Raw genomic sequence first — 20,139 nt, 5'->3', positions numbered from 1 at the left:
AGATTCAACAATGCTACACGTCATGGCTTAAAGTAAATAAATAAATAACCACAGTATATCCAGAAATGTCTCTGCTGTAGGAATAACACTTCAAATGAATATAATGCAGGGACTTAGTTCCTGTTTTCAGAAACTGAACGCGGTAGCCATACACACAATCTGCAAATTACTAGAGGGGGAGAAAGCAACTACACAACATTGATCCAAATGTAAAATGTTCACCTCACCTATCTCCTTTCTGAGCATGTTTTCCTCTCTGTCAAGATTCCCTGAAGGTTGACCCACTTTTGAAAATGTGTGCATGTATGTACGTGTCTATATATATATATATATATATATATATATATATATATATATATATATATATGTGTGTGTGTGTGTGTGTGTGTGTGTGTGTGTGTGTATACACACGTACTGTACTGTACATTACACTCTGCTTGAGTGTACATTGCACTTTGTTTGTCTACTAGAATGTAAATATACAGTTTTTTTTTTTATGTAATTAATCTGTTCTGTTATCGCTTACATTTGTGCATTTTTTTTTTGTTTGCAAATTGTTTTGTGGTTCATCCGGGCTGAGCCTGAAATTGGTCAGTATTGATCAGTGCACTACCACGGTAAAAACAGATAACTAACTAAATAAATAAATAAAACACTGAACATTCAAAGAAAGTAATTATAAGCCACTGAAAGCTGTCCCTGTTAGACATGGCCCCCTGAAGTTCTTTGAAATACTGAATGAGTTCTACACTTGAAACAGGTACATGAAAGACTTACTGTCCTGTTCTGAGCTTGACAAAGTAGTATTATTTAAAAAGCATATCACAAGACACTCTGGAAGCATTTTATTAGAGCCGGCAGTCTAAAGGAATACAATTCATAGTAGCTGGTTTGTGATAAACCACTTTTATTTACCTTCAATTAAGGGCAACAAATTGGATATCAAAATAGAAACACTTCAGATAACTGGGTTATAGCTGAATGCTTTTATTAACTCGGCATCTAATTGACACCTAGTCATCAATAAAATGTTAAATATCTTACCTCTGCTTATAAAGAGGATAAAAACAAAATGTTCATATTCATGGCTCAGTGAAACAGAATGCAATAAATTCAGTGAACATTTTAGCTACAGCACAGCAGCAGAGAACAATAAATCATAGATTAATTGTTGGAAGACTGCAGAGAATAAGTTGCACAAGGAGAAAGGCCATGTGAGGCCATGAAACAAAAACAAGAATGTGACAGTTACAGATAAAGAAAGATTTTTTGCAAAACAGTGATGATTCATGTACTAAAGATACTTTTGAGTTTGACTGAAAGGTAAACAAACTGTATCTGTTGAAGAGGTGAAGAAGGGTTAATGTTTCTACCAACATTCTGTTATGGCATTCTGGAAGAAGCAGGAAGCAGTCTTGGTCACATTTCAGAAATTCTCTAGAAGTGTAACCCCGTTAATAAGAACACTAACTGCAGACAGTAAAATGTTAAAAAAATGTACTTCATTTCATCCTTTGTCACTACCTTTTGTTACAGAATGTAAAAATGTTTTATACAGTATTCTCAAGTGCCAACCAGTACATAAAACACAGTTGTGCAAGGTACTCCAAATAACAACAGATGTACAAATAACAATATAATTAACGCACAAAACAAATAATATTTTTTGTAATATTGCCAGAAGTGGATCTTAGACTTTCACCAGGCATTTTCAGCAGTCAGATATTTACTAGACTCCATAGTTACAGTTTTATATTGTGGCTATTACAGGACTCCTCTCTGACTCCCCAGAAATAGATAGAAAGACTGTTCCAGAAATGTTCTTGTGACAGGCTAGAGAAGGCTCAACAGCTTATAACCAAACTCTAACAAGAAATAAGAATGTAAGCCTTAAAACAATACACAAATCTTCCCACACTAAATATGACCTCAAAATGGTAAACAAAGAGCTAAGGTGAAGGATTAAAACCTGCAAGACAAAATATGAAATCAAGACTGCTACAGTATCCAAGGATAACCCCAGTGCATTTCAGAAACAGAAGTAGCCCTGTGCCTATCATGAGCCTCTCTTCACTTATTGCATAACTGACTATTATTTGCTGTCAGTCAAACTACGTCACGAATCTTACAAACAATACTCAGCACTGCACTCCTGGTACCTCCCACTCTGATCTTGAGTAAATTGCAAATTTACTAGCAGACAATTTCAGCTCAAACTTCTGCCTTCTTTTTTCCCTTACAGCTTTCCTCCTCTTCCTATTATCCATTAAACACCACCCCCAATCAACTCTTACAAGACCTGTCCAAAAATAAGAGCACTAGATTTATGGATCCAGCCAACACATTGATATGATACTGATATGAAATGCTGCCTCACTGACCCTTCGCAGACATCTTGCACTCTGCACAGTCTTCATTGGGTATGCACCTGAGGCGTGACAAAATGCTGTTACGTTAGCCATATACAAGGGTGGTGTTATGAATTCAGACCAATTAGCCTTACTAGTAACGTTTGCAAGATAAGATAACACATAAACACATAAACTATAAATATGAATATTGGTAGCTTAGAAACCTTGGACAAGAAAGAATTTGGTCTTGGAAAAAGTAGATCCTGCCTGCCTAACCTGGTGAATCTCTTTGAGAAGTTTATGGAGGCAATGAACAAACACAAGTCTGCGCACACTGTCTGCCTGCAGCTGGAAAATGTATTTGATACCAGTCTTCAGTCTTCTCTCTGGCGTTATCAAGACCTTGTCTGACTGGAATATAACCCCTCTGTGTAACTCACTAGATATCATGCCATCATCACACCTGAAGATATCCATATCCTTCAAAAGGCTCTATCTCTTATTAACTCATGGTTCCAGGAACAGTGTATAAATCTTAACGCAAACAAATATACTAGTGCACTCTTTCTGCAACAGGAGCACTCCTGCACCTATCCCATAAATAATACCCCCTTAAACTACTTACTATCATTGTTGACCCAGGCAAATTTGTGGACACTGAACTCAACTTTGACCACCATGTATGGTCTAGCATTAGCAAATATTTTTACCTAGCCCAGCTAATTGCTAAAGGCATATCCTCCAGGTCTAAAGAAATAATTGTGCCTTTATATTCCTTATTTGTCAGGGCTATACTCAAAATATAATGTCCTCTTTGGCATGTACCTATTCAAGCATTATCACCCAACTATAAAACCCTTGACATTTCCTTACAAAGAAATCTTGAATATATTTTCTGTATGCTACATGGGGCAGCCATAAGCCCTGACAGACTTTTAATTATCAGGGTCAGGCTTGGCACATCTCTTACAGACTTTTGCATAATGATCTCGTCTTGGTCTACAAAGCAGCAAATGATCCTGTTCTGCTTGATCTCTTACATGTTTGTAAAACAGGTATTACCACAAGTACCCACTCTGGGGACCTGAATTTACATGAAAACATAAACAGAGCCTGTTGATATGATTAATATCTGTCCCAGAGAACTCCATGCTTATAACACACTCTTCCCCTCCACGTCTAAAAAAGCAGCTTCCTAACTCTCTTCATTAATAATCTTGATGAGTAGATGGGGATCCATAAACTTACTCTTGGTCTTGTTCTGTTGTTGCTAACAGATAGGAGGAGGTAGCAGTGGGGATTGCATGGTTAGGCTGCAAATGATCCACTGGACCAACTGCCCACTATCTTTCTATGAATTTATGAACAAGAAACCAGAGGGCATCCATTAGTTATGTTATGGAACAGACGAGGTGAATGAAACCATCCTTATAAGGGATGAAAGTTTACTTCCATGTTTCTTGCACTGACATCAACTTTAGACAGGCATATTTCTTGTTGTGCTGTCCATGCTGAATAACGCAGTCACGCAGTCACACTGTTTGAGTATAAAGAAGTTAAAGAAAAAGACATTAAAATAATGTACTGCACTAGAGAGACACAATGTCTAGACATTGCTGCATGGGTAGCATTTGCAGAATGCTTTGGCCATCAGCTCCACTTTACTAATGTGTGCTAACCCTAATCCTGCTGTTAACCTTGCACCTCACCTTAAAAAACTTTTTCCCTAACACTACCATTGCACAACACACTCAGACACATGTCGCATACATCAGCACACGCGCGCACACACACACACACACACACACACACACACACACACACACACACACACACACACACACACACACACACACACACATGCACGCACATGCGCACACACACACACACACACACACACACACACACACACACACACACACACACACACACACACACACACAGACACACACACACACACAGTTTGAAAGTAGAGCCTAAATCTAAAACGTGTAATGCAGCAAACAAGGCTCAATTAGTAGTCACTCAGCAGAAATGGGATCATCCAAAGGGTATGCTTTTATCCAGAAAAAAATAATAAGTCACAGTGAATTGTTAAATTTTATTAACAGGTGAATTAAAATGTCAGGCAATTTCATCCCAAGTAGCATGGGACTTCATCACAACAATAAAACAAAATTTCTACTAACTTTAAAAACATTCTGAAAGCTTGTGAAAGAATCATGTGATCCTCATTAAATCATTAAGAAAATTATAAGCAAGTTAAAAGGAAACAACCCCTTAAAAATCAAAAACTCTGAGAATGAAGGAAGTGTATAGAATGGATAGTAAAAGTGAAAAAACTACCGTCTTATTTACAACGTACACATAAGAAAGTAAAAATGAGGGATGCACCTTTGACAAGATTATAAAATGAATAAGCATAGTTAGCAATAAAAGGTATCCCTATTACATACCTGACCTTTTAACTCTTGTGCTTTGATTTTACAATAGGTAGGATAGACGGATGTTCATTGAAGCCTGGTGGTACTGTGGCATTTAATTTTATTTGCCACTGCAGTTCTTGCCTTTCATTTTGTAACTCCCACCATCCTACCTTAGGGTTCCTTGGAATAATATCAATGAGACAAAATCGAAATTTAGTGGACCACTGACAAACAAACAAAACAGGAAATCTGGATGCATCAGTCCCCTTCTAACAGCTCCTAAAAGACTTGAAATATTAAACAACGAGACGGAGAACCAGACTTCACCTCACTGATACTGAAGGCAGTAAATGTTACAAGACGCAAAAGGTTACAGTGTAATCTGTCATTATAGATATTTAAGGAATCTGAAGAACATAAATACAATATTATATAACCCAGCATGCATTGCTCATGCTTGTGTTACTTGGATTTATTAAATGAATTCTGTATGTATTATTATTTTTTTATCTGTCTCCAGTTTTTGCCCACATTTTTTTTAACTATATAGTCATTATATAGCTGTTAGCCATCAGTAGCCCTGTTTTCCTTTATGTCAGGGTCATAGCTGGAAAGGGTCATAATACCAGTCCACATACCATTTAAAATGCATAAATAAATAAATAAATAAAATAAAATAAAATAAATAAAAATACAGTTTGTCTTCCTAAAGTCAGGTGAGCTGAAGTCTAGCGGTACCTGTTATGATGCCATACCAGCTGGCTAAACTAGCTCAACGCTTTGCTATAATTTGTTAAAAATGCCTTCGAATGAATTGATATTTTTTAAACAAATGAATTCAGTTTTAAGGGCTGTCTTGTGCAGGTTTATTTTTACATGCAGACAGAAAATCTTTAAAATGTGCGAGGCATTCAGAAATGTGCATTTGCTAAGACTGTGTTATGCTGGATTCTGAATGCTTGTTTTTGTAATGTTATTGCTGATCTTTAATCTGTTCCAGTCACACACTATTGGAGCAAAGTTACCACTGGCACACATGTGAACCTGACGTGCCAAGTGTCTAATGTACTGCCGTTTATGAGCCTGACCTGGTTCCACATCATCAACAGTACCCAGTACAATAAAGTATTAGACCAGACGGGTGTTGCTGAGCTGACCGTCACATTTCCTAATGTAACAGCAGACCCTGTTGGACTCTGGAGATGCTGTTTATATGTCAAAACACAGAAGAAAGTATGTGCTGATTATAACCTAGGTATGTGTCTTTTCCAAATAGTTTTTCTCTGTTGTGTCATATTGCAATGTATTTCAGTGTAAGATTATATTAGCTGTTGAATGTATGCAAACACAAAGTAAACACCAGATTAATCACTCTGTACCTCCCAAACCTTCCTGCTAGATCACTATGATACCATGGCTTTACTGTAAGTCTACAACTCTTAGAACAGTCATTACGATTTTGGTGTGATGCATGTAACATGAAACAGACTCAAGGCCCAAATAAACATTTTAGAATTACAGCTCAAGCGTGGAACTTGACGGGGGTGGTAACACTGAATTTTCTCTAGTATGGAACAATGCCAGAATATATTATAAATAAATCTTAAGATGTTTAACGTCCATTTATCTGATCACTTGACATTAATGATAACCAGATATCAGTGTAATTTTTCTGTTTGTATTTACTTTTTACTTTGTTGACTGAGTTAGTCTCATTAGGCCAATGACCTCTTAACAGGAGAGACTCATTGTTTGGTCAAGGCAGTGAAGAACTCCCCCTACTCTTTTCAGTAAGTGCTACCGGATCTTTAAGAGCCATCTGAGCTACTACCAACTTGAACAAATGGGGCCTTAGTTTATAGATAGGGACTAAGTTAGCTACTCTTGTGGGCCATTTTAAGTCTAGCCAATTTCCCTTGGTGAGAATCAAACCTGTAACTTATGTATATGAGGTGAACACCTTCTTAATCATTATACCAAACCACAACCCCAAAATTATACCCTGGAAAATGAATTCTTTCTTTTTAAGCAAGAAACATATTTATTAAATTATCACGTAGGACATAGGCAATCATACATTTATATATACAAAAACAAACCATATTGACACGATTTTAATTGCAAACATTATGCATCATTTATAATCTATCCAGTCATTGTAGGTCATATATTACATAGCTCATTCAAATTCTGCCTTTTTTAAACTTCTTTCCTCCTCTGCATGTATTTTTCCCACAATACCCATTTTTTACTATGTAATTTGCTCCTACCTTTTTCTAAAGATCCCAATTCCAGTTGTTTTATTTCTGTTACTATATTCACTACTTCTAGTAAAGTTGTTTTAGACTTTGATTTCCATTTTCTAATAATTGCTTTTTGGCAGACACCATAATTAAACTCAACAAGGCCTTACTATGTCTAGGCAATTCTGATTCTGTATCATAGCTCAAAAAATAATTTCCTTAGTTACACCAATTTGCTCACACAGTATTTCTGACAAAGCAGTTTGCAGGGAATATCTAAAGTATGCCAGTTCATTGCACTCCCAGAAAATATGTTCCCAGTTATCTCTTTCTTCTCCATCATACTGCCAACAATTACTTGAGGAAAACTTCTTTGGAGTCTACTTAGGGTATAAAAACACCTATGCAAACATTTCCAAGCAAAGATCCTAAATCTTTTAGACTTTGCTGCATATTTGGGAGACATGCATATATTCTCACATTGTTTCAGTGTAAATTGCATATCTGATCTCTCTTCCCAATCCTTTCTAACCTCTACTGATTGATTCTTGTAGTTATCATGCAATATTTTGTATGCCCTACTAATTATTCCTTTTTTAAACAGCAGTTTCTGTTCCAAATTCTACTGAAAACTCTACCAGTGCTGGTCTTTCACTTAGGATTCCCTTTTTCTTTCTTTTTGCTTATACTTTGATATCAATCCTTGATAGGAAAGGCAGTCTTTAGCCTGCAGTCCAAATAAATACTTGGCCTCTTCCCATTCAATTACCTTTCCCTTTCTAATTATTTGCTCCCAGTACCTTAATTCTTTTGCCAGTTTTCTCCAATAAATTTCAGCCCCCTCTTGCCTATTGTCAGTGTCACTAATTGCAGTCATCCTTATCAGCAGAATCTCCTTTCTCCATTCCCGTGTTGGCTTACTTCTTACAATACTTTCTGAATATAATATTCTGTATGGTTATTGTTGTTCTCCTTAAGGATCTGAATCCAAAATCCCAGTCTCTCCTTATTTCTTGAGCTTCCCTCCTGTTTTATCATCATCCCTTTCCAAATTGAATTATAGGTTTCTGCTTTTGCAACATATAGGAGTCTTAACTGTGTAGCTCCCCTTCAAATCAAGTAATTCCAAATTGCCTTGTTCAATTGGAAGATCACTTTATCCCATTTGACTTTAACTCGTGCCGTCTTCCCCTCCCACATAAGATCCTTCAGCTCTTTATTAATTGCTACCACAACTTCTCCTCTGGTTGATAAAAATATGCTTGACCTGTGTATAAAACTAAAGGGACTAAAAACATTTTAACTGCCGGTATCTTGCTATCCGTATCCATATAACAGAACTTCCAATTTCTCAGTTTTTGTATTATCTTTTTAGTCCCTTCCCACATATCCTTAGCTGCTACACAAGAATCCTTTAAAATCCATACTCCTAAATACGTCATTTTATCACGTCCCCATAAATATGGATATTGCTGAACCAATTTGTCTGTGGGTACATAATTTACAGCTATTGCCTTTGTTTTAACTTCATAAATGTATGTATCTGGAAAAGATTTAAACTGCCTCAAAGTGTTACACAACACAGAAATGTTCTTTACTGATTTTGTCAGGTATAAAATAATATCATCTGCAAATAGAGCCAGCTTTACTTGACAACCATACCAATTATATTTTTGAATTTCTGAGTCCCTTATTTTCCTTGCCAGTGGTTCTAAATATAATGCAAATAACAACTGGGAAAGAGGACACCCCTGCCTAGTTCCTCTTTTCAAACAGAAGTTATCAGAAAGGAACCCATCCACTTAAAAAGTTGCCTCCAATCCCTCATGTATCCTCCTAATCAGTCTTATAACTTTATCGGGGAATGCAAATAGTTCCATTGCCCTGCTCATAAAGTCCCAGCTTACTCTGTCAAATGCTTTCTCTGCACTAAGACCCAACAACAACGGTGGTATTTTTTTATATTCTGCTTCCTTCTGGATCATCAATGTTCTGTTAATATTGTTAAATGCTTGCTTCCCCTCCACAAAACCACATTGATTAATATCTGTCAATTTTGGCATCGATTTGTCATTCTTTTAGCCATTATAGACATAAACACTTTTTAATCATGGTTTAGTATTGAAATGGGCCTGTATGAAAGTGGATCTGATGGATCTTTAAACTCTTTGGGTATTACAGTGGGTCTACTTCAAAACATTGAAATTTCATAATGTTGCAATTCAAAACATTGAGACAAAAACATTGAAATCCCAAAACACTGAAAACCCAAAACAATGAAAACTCAAAACATTGAAAAAAAAAGTTAATTTCCTAACCTCACAGTATTGTGAGCACCATACACCGAGGTTAGGAAGTTAACTTTTTTCCACTGCAGTGCAATTTTGGAGTTGGTATATTTAATTTACGGGAGGTGTGGGATGCAGAACCCCCCACATGGGAGGTGCAGGGGGGCTTGCCCTCCTGTAAAAATGTAGTAGAAAGTGTGTTTGTTACTTAGGTGTTGTTATAGGTGGAGGGGATCTTATTTACATGAGCAATGTACTTTTCAATGTTAAGAAGCTAAGTTTCAATGTTCTGAAGTTTCATTGTTTTGGGTTTTCAGTGTTTTGAATTTTCAATGTTATAGTCTCAATGTTATGAATTTCCAAGTTATGAGATTTCAGTGTTTTGGAGTAGACCCATTACAGCTACCACAACTTTCTTCCAGGATGTCGGTACTTCTATTACGATGTTGTTAAACAAAACCATCGATAGGATCATAGGATCATAGGCGGTTATTAGGCTATTGACCTGGAGGTCAGCTCAAATCTAGCCATTTCATCCCAGTGTAATACCACAGATATTTCAGTCAATACCCAGGACTGTATTTATTAATGACTGCCCATGTCCAGGAGGTTTGTGGGTACTATCCCTGTAAGAATTTATGGTGTCCCATCCATTCGTCCAGGTTCCTTTTGAACAGTGTCACAGAGGTGCTCTGCTTCACATGACCTAGTAGATTATTTAAAAGATGTAGCAGTTGCTGGGAGACAAATCTGTCCCTTCAGCACATCTTTATCAGTTTTTTCCCTCCTAGCTTCTAAACTTCTTCCATAGAAATACCATTTATTCCTGGGGACTTTCCTGTAGATTATTTTATCTCATCTCTTCCTTTTCTAACTGTTAGTAATTGAGCCTCATCTACCTCTAACCTTGGTATATTTATTTTATTTATTTATTTTACATTTGTTGACCAGGATAGTCTGACTGGATATATGTCCATTTTCAGTGGAGGCCTAGGGAGTAAAGCTCAAAGATAATAATACACATTGAACATTTAGTAAATGCTAGTTTCAAGCAGGTTATAGTCATAAGCAATACCAGCATTTAGCACATATAATACTAACTTATTATAAAACACTTTACAAAACATAACATTATTTTCAAAGTTATATATACATAACATTACATTCAGGTTTAAGACACATTGAGCAGCAATTATACAATTGACCTTTCCTGAAATGGAGTGGTAGAAAAAAGTAAGAAGTAATTGAAAGTAAGGCACCTAAGAAAAAGAGAGGTCACTAGTTGGGGTTAGTGCAAGGACATAACCAATGCATTTTGAAGTATTTCTTGAGTTTGTTTTTGAATTGAGTTAGTGAGGGTTATAGGGTCAAGTCAGCTGGGAGTCTGTTCCATGATTTTCCAATAGAGTTGGCAAACAGAGAGTCCCCAGCTGAGTAGTTGGATTTGTATGTTTGAACTAGGAGTCTAGTGGATGATCGCAGTGTCTGGGTGCTGGTATAGGGGATGATAATATTTCTTAGTGCAGGTGTATTTTCTGGTTGGTAAAGGACTTTATGCGCCACTATTAGCTGGTTGAACTGCAGTAGGCTAGGCAATTCAAGCCATCCTAGTCGATTTAGGTTGTGACAGTGGTGTGTCCTGTACGCTGTGCCAGTAAAAAATCTGGCAATGTGGTTATTGCAGGATGATAGTTTATTAAGGCCTGTTTTGTTTAAGTTGGAGAATAGAGGTGAGGCATACTGATGAGTTGATAGCAGATGGGAATGGGCAATTGCAGTTCTAGTAAGTGGGGTAAGGAAAGATTTGATTCTATAAAGAGAGCCAAGTTTTTTATTAATGCTTTTGATAGTTTGATTAATATGTGCATCAAACTTCAGGTTGTTATCAATTATGACACCCAGTAGTTTAGTTTGAGCTTCTGGGTAGATGATAGTGCCATTGTTAACGGTTATGTTGAAGGATGGCAGGGGGGTCCTGCATGTGGGGGAGAAGAGGAGCAACTTACTTTTGTTGGTGTTTAGGATTAGATGTTGATTGGAGAGCCATTTTTCCACTGTATTGAAGGTATTTTGGGTTAATGTGAATAAAGTAGCTGGTGAGGTGTCAGAACAAATCAAGGTGGAGTCATCCACATATTGAATGTAGGTAGCATCTGGGATGACTAAATGAAGGTCGTTGATAAAGATGGAGAAAAGAAGGGGTCCTAGTATCGAGCCCTGGGGGACTCCTAATGTGATGGGTAGGTGAGATGATAGCTTATCCTGCCTTAGGACTGCCTGTTGCCTGCCCTGCAGGTAGGATTGAAATCATTGGAGTGCATGGTTGTTTAAGGAGAGGGCCTTCAAGGTATTTATAAGCATTTTGTGGTCAACCATGTCAAAAGCCTTGGATAGATCTAAAAAGTGTGCTGAGGATAGTTTATTATTGCGGTTGTGGTTAATGATGTTAGAGAAAGAGAGGAGGCAGAAGTAGTACTGTGGTGTGGCTTAAAGCCATGCTGAAAATTGGACAACAGCTTGTTCTGTGTGAGGTAGTGCATGAGCTGTATGTGTACACACTTCTCCATAATTTTAGCTAATGGTGACAGAATAGCTGTGGGTCTAAAGTTTCACAGTTCAATGGAACTGCCTCCTTTATAGAGAGGTATGACATGGGAGATTTTCCATATAGTGGGTACAGTAGCTTCAGATATAGCTCTGTTGATCAAGATAGAGATGGGGTATGCTATGGTGTCAGCAGCGTTTTGCAGATAGTCTGCTGGGAGGAGGTCGGCAGCCAGGGTGGTGGGTCTTAGTTTCTTAAGTAGGGCATGAATACATTGAGTAGGAACAGGTTGGAAGGTAAAGTATGTTTGGGTACTGGGTGTGGCTACATTAGAATTAGAGCCATTGGGAGAGAGTTGACTGGCTAGAGGCTGGATAGTCTCTGTGAAGAAGCTGTTGAAGTTATTAGCAATGTCTACTGGGGATTTTTGTTGGGAAGCTGAGGGGAGTGGAGTGGCAGCTTGGCCTGGGTGGAGTAGTTTGTTTATTCCTGCCCAGAACTTTTGTGGTTTGTTTTGGTGTTTTTGCAGTAGATGGTAGTAGTGGTTCTTTTTGTCTAAGGTTATGGATTTTTTGGTGTCATTCCTTAGCTGTCTGAATCTTAGTTGATCAAGTGGGGCTTTTGTTTTTCGGTAGGTGGCCCATGCTTTGTTTCTGAGTGAAATTTTGGTTTTGGTATCTTTAGAAAGCCATGGTGCAATATTAACATTGGTTCTAATAGAGCAGCTGGGAGCATGGGAGTTAAGAATAACAAGGAATTTGGTGTTAAAGTATGCTACTGCTTCATCTAGGGGGAGACTGTTTAGTACTGCCTAGTTGCATGCCTTAAGTTCATTTTGAAACTTGGTGAGAATAAAATTCTTGTTGTTTCTTAATGTTCTATAGGTGGGTTGGTAGGAGCAGTCTATGTTGAGCTTGATTACATAGGTGAGACAGTGATCACTTAGGTCATCAGGGAAAGTGCCTAATTTATAAGACTGAAGATGGGTATTGACAAGTATCCAGTCTAGGGTACTTTCCTTGTTATTGGGTTTTCCTGTCCTGGTGGGGGAGGTTATGATTTGAGTAAATCCATAGAGGTTTATGTGGGTTGTGGGGGTTTCACAAGAGCAAGTATTCAGTCAATGTTGAAATCTCCAAGAACAATTGTTTCTTGGGGGTAGTTATTGGATAACCAATATAAGAAGTTTTCTAAGGTTTCTGTATTCCTCCCTGGGGGAATGTAGACACAGACAATGTTTACATTTTTTTTTTTTTTAATTTGTAGTTTTGAGATAAGAATTTCAGCATTATTGAACTGGGGTGGTTGTTGGGTGTCTATGCTGACAGATAGGGTAGACTTGTAAAGTATGGCTACCCCACCACCCTTTCTGGTGATACGGTCTAGTCAAAACATACTATACCCTGGTGGCAGAATCTCATGGTCCTTGGTGGCAGGCTTCAGCCACATTTCTGTTAGGCATAATATATCTGGGGAATGAACAGCTAAGAGGGCATGCAGGTGCTGAGTTTTGTTATTTATGCTCGTAATGTTTAGATGGCAGGCCAGCAGTGAGTTAGGAGGTCTATTTGTTGGAGCTATGGTGGTAGGGAACATAGTAGGGGGATTAGGGCCAACGGGTGGGGATGGACCAGGGTTTGGGTGGATGTCGCTGTCCTTTGTGAGGTTGTAGTGTATCCTGAGTATGAGTTTTAAGATTTTGAATAAAGTTTTGTAATGGTGTCTAGTTTTATGACTAATGTAACTAGGTCTAGTAAGAGGGTAGTATTTAGGGGTTAAGGAGGTAAGCATGAGGGGAGTGAGTAAGGGGACATTATTATCTGTTGTAGATGGGATGGAGGTTTGGAATTTAGGGTAGTGGAAACCTGGGTGATCCTGATATTTGTAGGCAGTTAGGAGATATGAGATGAGTAAAAGGGGTAGACGTAGAGTTAATAAGACTATGTTGGGTGATAGCATACCTGGGATGAGTAACAGGGGTAGAAGTAGAGTTAATAAGACTATTTTGGGTGATAGCATACCTGGGATGAGTAACAGGGGTAGAAGTAGAGTTAATAAGACTATTTTGGGTGATAGCATACCTGGGATGAGTAAGAGGGGTAGAAGTAGAGTTAATAAGGCTATTTTGGGTGATAGCATACCTGGGATAAGTAACAGGGGTAGAAGTAGAGTTAATAAGACTATTTTGGGTGATAGCATACCTGGGATGAGTAACAGGGGTAGACGTAGAGTTAATAAGACTATTTTGGGTGATAGCATACCTAGGATACGTAACAGGGGTAGAAGTAGAGTTAATAAGACTATTTTGGGTGATAGCATACCTGGGATGAGTAACAGGGTAGAAGTAGAGTTAATAAGACTATTTTGGGTGATAGCATACCTGGGATGAGTAAGAGGGGTAGAAGTAGAGTTAATAAGACTATTGTGGGTGATAGCATACCTGGGATGAGTAACAGGGGTAGAAGTAGAGTTAATAAGACTATTTTGGGTGATAGCATACCTGGGATGAGTAACAGGGGTAGAAGTAGAGTTAATAAGACTATTTTGGGTGATAGCATACCTGGGATGAGTAACAGGGGTAGAAGTTGAGTTAATAAGACTATTTTGGGTGATAGCATACCTGGGATGAGTAACAGGGGTAGAAGTAGAGTTAATAAGACTATTTTGGGTGATAGCATACCTGGGATGAGTAACAGGGGTAGTAGTAGAGTTAATAAGACTATTTTGGGTGATAGCATACCTTGGATGAGTAACAGGGGTAGAAGTAGAGTTAATAAGACTATTTTGGGTGATAGCATACCTGGGATGAGTAACGGGTAGAAGTAGAGTTAATAAGACTATTTTGGGTGATAGCATACCTACTGAATGAGACTTAAAACTTAAGCAAAAGGAATAGTAGAGTTGGAGGACTGGTAGTATCAGGTTGAGGGTGGTGCTGTTGAGTGACAAGTTGTTACTGATTGGTTTAAAAAAGTGGGGTGTGATCTAGTGCCAATAAATGTAACAGCACCAGGGGTGGGAGGGCAAGCGGAGCAGGGATGAACCAATGCCTGTACTAAGTTGTAGCAGCTATATGAGGAAAGAGGGGGGTGGGGGAAAAGAGAAGGCAGTAGGAGTGGTTAGAGGAATACCCTGATTGACTGACATCACACCAGAGGTAAGTTGAATGTAAGGGCCTAAAATCTGCACTCAGCACTTTGTTACTTGCACTCAGTACTTTAATGTTACTTATGTTTAGCAGGAAAGACAGACCAACAGTATACAATTTTGAGGATTTTTATAAGGGTTACTTGTTCAAATGTCAGACAAGTAAGTAAAACTTTCAACAGGAATCTATGTCTGAGTGTTATAAAGACAGAAAGGCATAAATTATACCTGTAAAAATTAGGGTCAGAGAGACAAATGTAAGAGTCGGTGTACTCATGGCCGGCCTTAGGCATAGGCCAACTAGGTGGCCGCCTAGGGCACCGGTCTAGCAGGGGCACTTTTCCAGTATTTATTTGGTGTAGGTAGACCAGGATAGGGGCACCAGGTAATGTGTTAGGGGCACCGTGGAGCCCTTTTGCCTAGGGCACCAGTTGATCTAGGGCCGCTCCTGGGTGTACTTTAGTTACAGGGGAAGAAGGCAAACACTCAAGTAGAAAAGAGCTCTATGGCTGACCAAAATGGTGACTTGCTTAATTACACAGCACTGTAAGAGAAAGCTTAACAAATGATTTTTATATGTATAACCTACTCTGATTAATTGCTGGGAGAAACAGTTTTTGTTGTGGTAGCCAATTGCAATCCTGTAGATAGCATTATTCAGGAGCTGCAGTATGTTAGTGTAGGTAAATCTGAAGTTCAACTAGGAAAAGAGAAAAGCAGAGATTCTAGGATAAGCATTAAGGCAGCAACAGGCAGTTATTTTATAATAGTACATTCAGAAAGGTTTTTGGGGGGGGGGGGGAGTAGCACACCAGAATGGATTAGGATTTATAGCTAATAAACCTTAGCAAGAGAGCAATGCAGTAAATAAACACTTGTCAGATTTTAAATATATACCAGTAAAACTAAATCAATCGCTCACAATTGTACAACTGGAAAATTGTCAGTAAAAGCAATTCAGGTAAAGCTAGCACAAGTTATTCAGGTCATAAAAGCACTTCTTCAATGTGTGTGTGCAATTTAAACATTAAAAACATACGCAACAAGTAGTAGCTCTCATTATACACTTTCTCTAGGTACAGATTCAGTTTAAACACAAATATTACCACAGAAATTCAATAAAGTCATTAACTACTTATAGAGCTTCTGCAACAAAAATAGAACAGTCTGTGCAGAATCAGAATTTAGCATCAGGTCATTCAGTTACACACAAAAAACAGTAAAAAAAAAAATCCATACAAAGAAGAATACATTGAGTCACACCAGGTCATCCAAGGGGGGAAGAAAGAGGGAAATCCTAAGCACCTAGATTTGAAAATGATACCTGTACTAGGTTGTAGCAGTTTAACCTGTATGAGGAAGGGGGGGGGGGCAGTAGGAGTGGTTAGACGAATACCTTGATTGACTCAAGACACCACACCAGAGGTAAGTTGAATGTAATTTAATTCTTCCATAAACATTTCCATTTCCACTTTTCCTTGACTTCCATATTTCTCTGCTTTATTCAAACTTCCATAGAATTTCTGAAATATTTTTAATCCCTCTACAGGATCTCTTTTTGCCTTCTTTGTTATAGGCTCCCTAAGCTTGGTGACAGCCCTTTCTACTTTCTGTTGTGGGAGTTGTGTAAAACGTTTTTGTGCTCTAGAGTTATAATTAAAAAAGAGTTGCTTGAAAGCAATCTTTCTAAACTCATGCATATTATCAAGGTAATCACTTATTTTCTGTTTAGCATTCTACAGTTGCTCATCTTCTTTGTCTGTGAGATTCCCCCTAATCTACAATACTTTAACATTTGTTAATCTCTCTAATTATTGTTACTTCTTAACCATATCGCCCTTTCTTTTATTTCCATACTATTTTTTATATCCACTTTAATTTTACTCCACTTCCTAGCTAAATTTTCAGAAGAAATAGCTATCTTCTCTAGTAGATCCTGAATAATTTCCACTACCCATTCATTACATTCCTCTCTTTTCAACAGATAGGTGGGAAATGCCAGTGTCTCATTTTTATTTCATTATCCTGTGTTTTTATTTTAGTTATTATTGGTGGATGATCTTAAATAGTTATTGGATGCATATGAAGACCTTCAATTAAATGCGCATGTTCCTGTGAAATGTGAATTCTGTCTAGCCTAGCCCAGTTTTTCTATCTTGGGAAATAATATGTAAATTCACCCTGAACTCCTAGTACTGAATTCACATCTTCCATGCCAAATATTTTCATAAATTTCTTCAAAAGTCTACACTCCTTTGTAATACTTATCCTACTGGGCCCTGCCACAAATCTTCATTGTTGCAAATCAAATTCTAGTCCCCACCTATAAGTAATATTTCTTGCTGAAAGCTGATTATTTTTTCCAGAATTTTCTTAAACACTATTATATATGTTTTATACAGTTTTAGGTGGAATATAAATACATGCCAGTGTAATTCTCCTCCCTTGCCAGTATTCCCCTAGTACTACAAATCTACCATTATCTTTTTTTATCATTATCTTGGAGATATGCTCTAGAGAGAAGAGGAATGAAGGTCAGCAGGACTAAGACAGAATATATGTGTGTGAATGAGAGGGAGGATAGAGGAATGGTGAGGATGCAGGGAGTAGAGGTGGTGAAGGTGGATGAGTTTAAATACTTGGGATAAACAGTTCAGAGTAATGGTAAGTGTGGAAGAGAGGTGAAGAAGAGAGTACAGGCAGGATGGAGTGGGTGGAGAAGAGTGTCAGGAGTGACTTGTGACAGACGAGTACCAGTAAAAGTGAAAGGGAAGGTCTACAAGAGGGTAGTGAGACCAGCTATGTTATATGGGTTGGAGACAGTGGCATTGACAAAAAGGCAGGAGTCAGAGCTTGACGTGACAGAGTTGAAGATGTTAAGATTTGCACTGGGTGTGACGAGGATGGACAGGATTAGCAATAAGTATATTAGAGGGTCAGCCCAGGTTGGAAGGTTTGGAGACAAAGCCAGAGAGACAAGATTAAGTTGGTTTGGACATGTGCTGAGGAGGGATGCAGAGTATATTGGGAAAAAGATGCGAAGGATGAAGCTGCCACGTAACAAGAAAAGAGGAAGGCCTAAGATAAGGTTTATGGATGTGGTGAGAGAGGACATGCAGGTGGTTGGTGTGACAGAGCAAGATGCAGAGGACAGGAAGAAATGGAAACAGTTGATCTGCTGTGGCGACCCCTGACAGGAGCAGCCGAAAGAAGAAGAAGATCTTCTATCACTATTAGAGCTCCCTTGCAATTAATGTGAGTACACCCCTTTTCCTTTGTCCCAGGAATTCCAATGAATAACTACCTGAAAATCTTTCTTTATCAAATTCACATGTTCGGTTCTTTCCAAGCATGCCTCCTGTAGCATAGCTATTTGTATTCTACATTTTCTAATATAGTTCACTACTCTTTCTTTGTTGTATTGGTCTGTGAGACCATTGACACTTAAAGACATTACAGAAAGCATTATTGTATTAAAAAGTTATTATTCCCACCTTTTATGTATAATATTTGTTAAATGTCTAGTTCCAGCTTTTGTTACACGAATACACTGTTTAGCAAGCTGAACTTTTATACAGTTGTTTCTTATCATATCCATTTGCACCTATGTCACATCTTACAAAACATTTTGTTTTATTGAATGTCCTCAAAAAAAACCCCACCCCAATACACCCTAAAACCTATTAACTTAATACTAACATATATAACTATGCACATCTTCAAATTTTGAAGTTATACCCTCCTAATAGGAACAGGTCTCCCAAACTGACAGCTACACTCATAGACTTGAGTTAACCTAAAAGAAAGGCTTTCATGGTAACAGGCATGGTGTGGCCTGTGGTTCCACTAAGTGCTATCTGATTTTGTCTTATCTTTATAGCTCTCCCAGATGTGAAATCACCTGAATGTGTTCAGAAAACATTATCTCCTAGTCAATTTCTCTTTTTTTAGCTAGTTTCTCTTTATCAGATTATAGCTACTTTCTCTTTATCAGATTGTCTCCATGGGTACATGAGGACCAGATACAATATTACAACTAAGCATACATTTATTTGCTAGAAAAAAACTTGTAATATTCAATATTCTTTTTTATTTACTTGCTTTCTTTTAGAACTTGTTACTAGATCAATCTATGGGCCTTAATCCAGTCATTCCCCATGCAAGACTGAGAAAAAGCACATACTGAACAAGAAGAAAGAGAGAGAAGAAGGACGAAAGAAGAATCAACAATGGGAACACTTGTTTACAATACTATCCCCATTATACTTAAAAGAACTGCAAAAACTTTATAGCATGCAAAGAAAATAATACACTATAAAAATAGTACTAGTAAGAAAAAAAATGTTTTACTTACAGTTAACTCGTGTAATCAGTGTCCACACATAGCTAATATGGAGCAGCTTCGCATACAAGGATGGAATCAGTATGTAAAAGCTAGTAAATTCATAGATTAGTACTAAGGTAACTGCCTTGTGAGCCATTTTAAGTCTAGTCAATTATCCCTTGTAAGATTTAAACCCTGCACCTTGTGTTTGCAAGGCAAACACCTTAACCATTAGGCCAGGCTACCCTCCCAACCCCATGTTTTATTTATGTAAGCAGAGAGGTTATTTACATTCCTTGTTGCAAAATGTGCCCCACTTTTTAAACTGGCACGACTGAAGGCACTTTTAGAAAGAAAATCTATAAATATTAATCACCATTTTGAAGCTAAATCATTATTTAAAATGACATAGATGTGTAAAGATACTACTTTTTTTGTTTTTTATTTTGACATAAAGATGAACCATAGTAGAGACCCATGGGAAACATAAACTGAGTTTTGAGAACTTACATTGCAGTTAAAATTAGACACAGTTACTGTTCTGGGTTTAAACGATAATATACCAGTTTTAAGTGTTTTGAAATTTAGAGCAGCTAGACTTTAATTAATACATTTTTTCACCATTGATTTTTATTAGAATTATTGTAGATAGAAATTATTTATTATTTGAGTTTTTCAGTGCACAATTTTTTTTTCACTTATTACTTATTTGGGCATGTGATTTTACTAACCCATATAAAGGGTTACTTTACTTGTGTCTGTGTAATAATAAAGTTCTAAGTTTAGAGGGACAAAAGCACTTAACTTGCATTAAA

General features: G+C 37.6%; 1 protein-coding gene across 2 annotated transcripts in view; it reads left to right on the top strand.

Moving 5' to 3' along the window:
* Positions 1-20,139, top strand: part of LOC122808648 — a 360,612-nt gene that overhangs the window by 258,003 nt on the left and 82,470 nt on the right. For both annotated transcript variants that reach the window (XM_044079618.1, XM_044079617.1), the window contains exon 5: positions 5,778-6,032. In XM_044079618.1, the coding sequence (XP_043935553.1) occupies positions 5,778-6,032 (255 nt within the window). The remainder of the gene's footprint in view (positions 1-5,777; positions 6,033-20,139) is intronic.

The sequence above is a fragment of the Protopterus annectens genome, chromosome 8.part0, assembly GCF_019279795.1.
Source record: "Protopterus annectens isolate FY-2018-M chromosome 8.part0, PAN1.0, whole genome shotgun sequence".
NCBI lineage: Eukaryota > Metazoa > Chordata > Ceratodontiformes > Protopteridae > Protopterus > Protopterus annectens.
The sequence above is the reverse complement of the archived record's forward strand: the minus strand, read 5'-3'. Positions and strand labels throughout refer to the sequence as shown.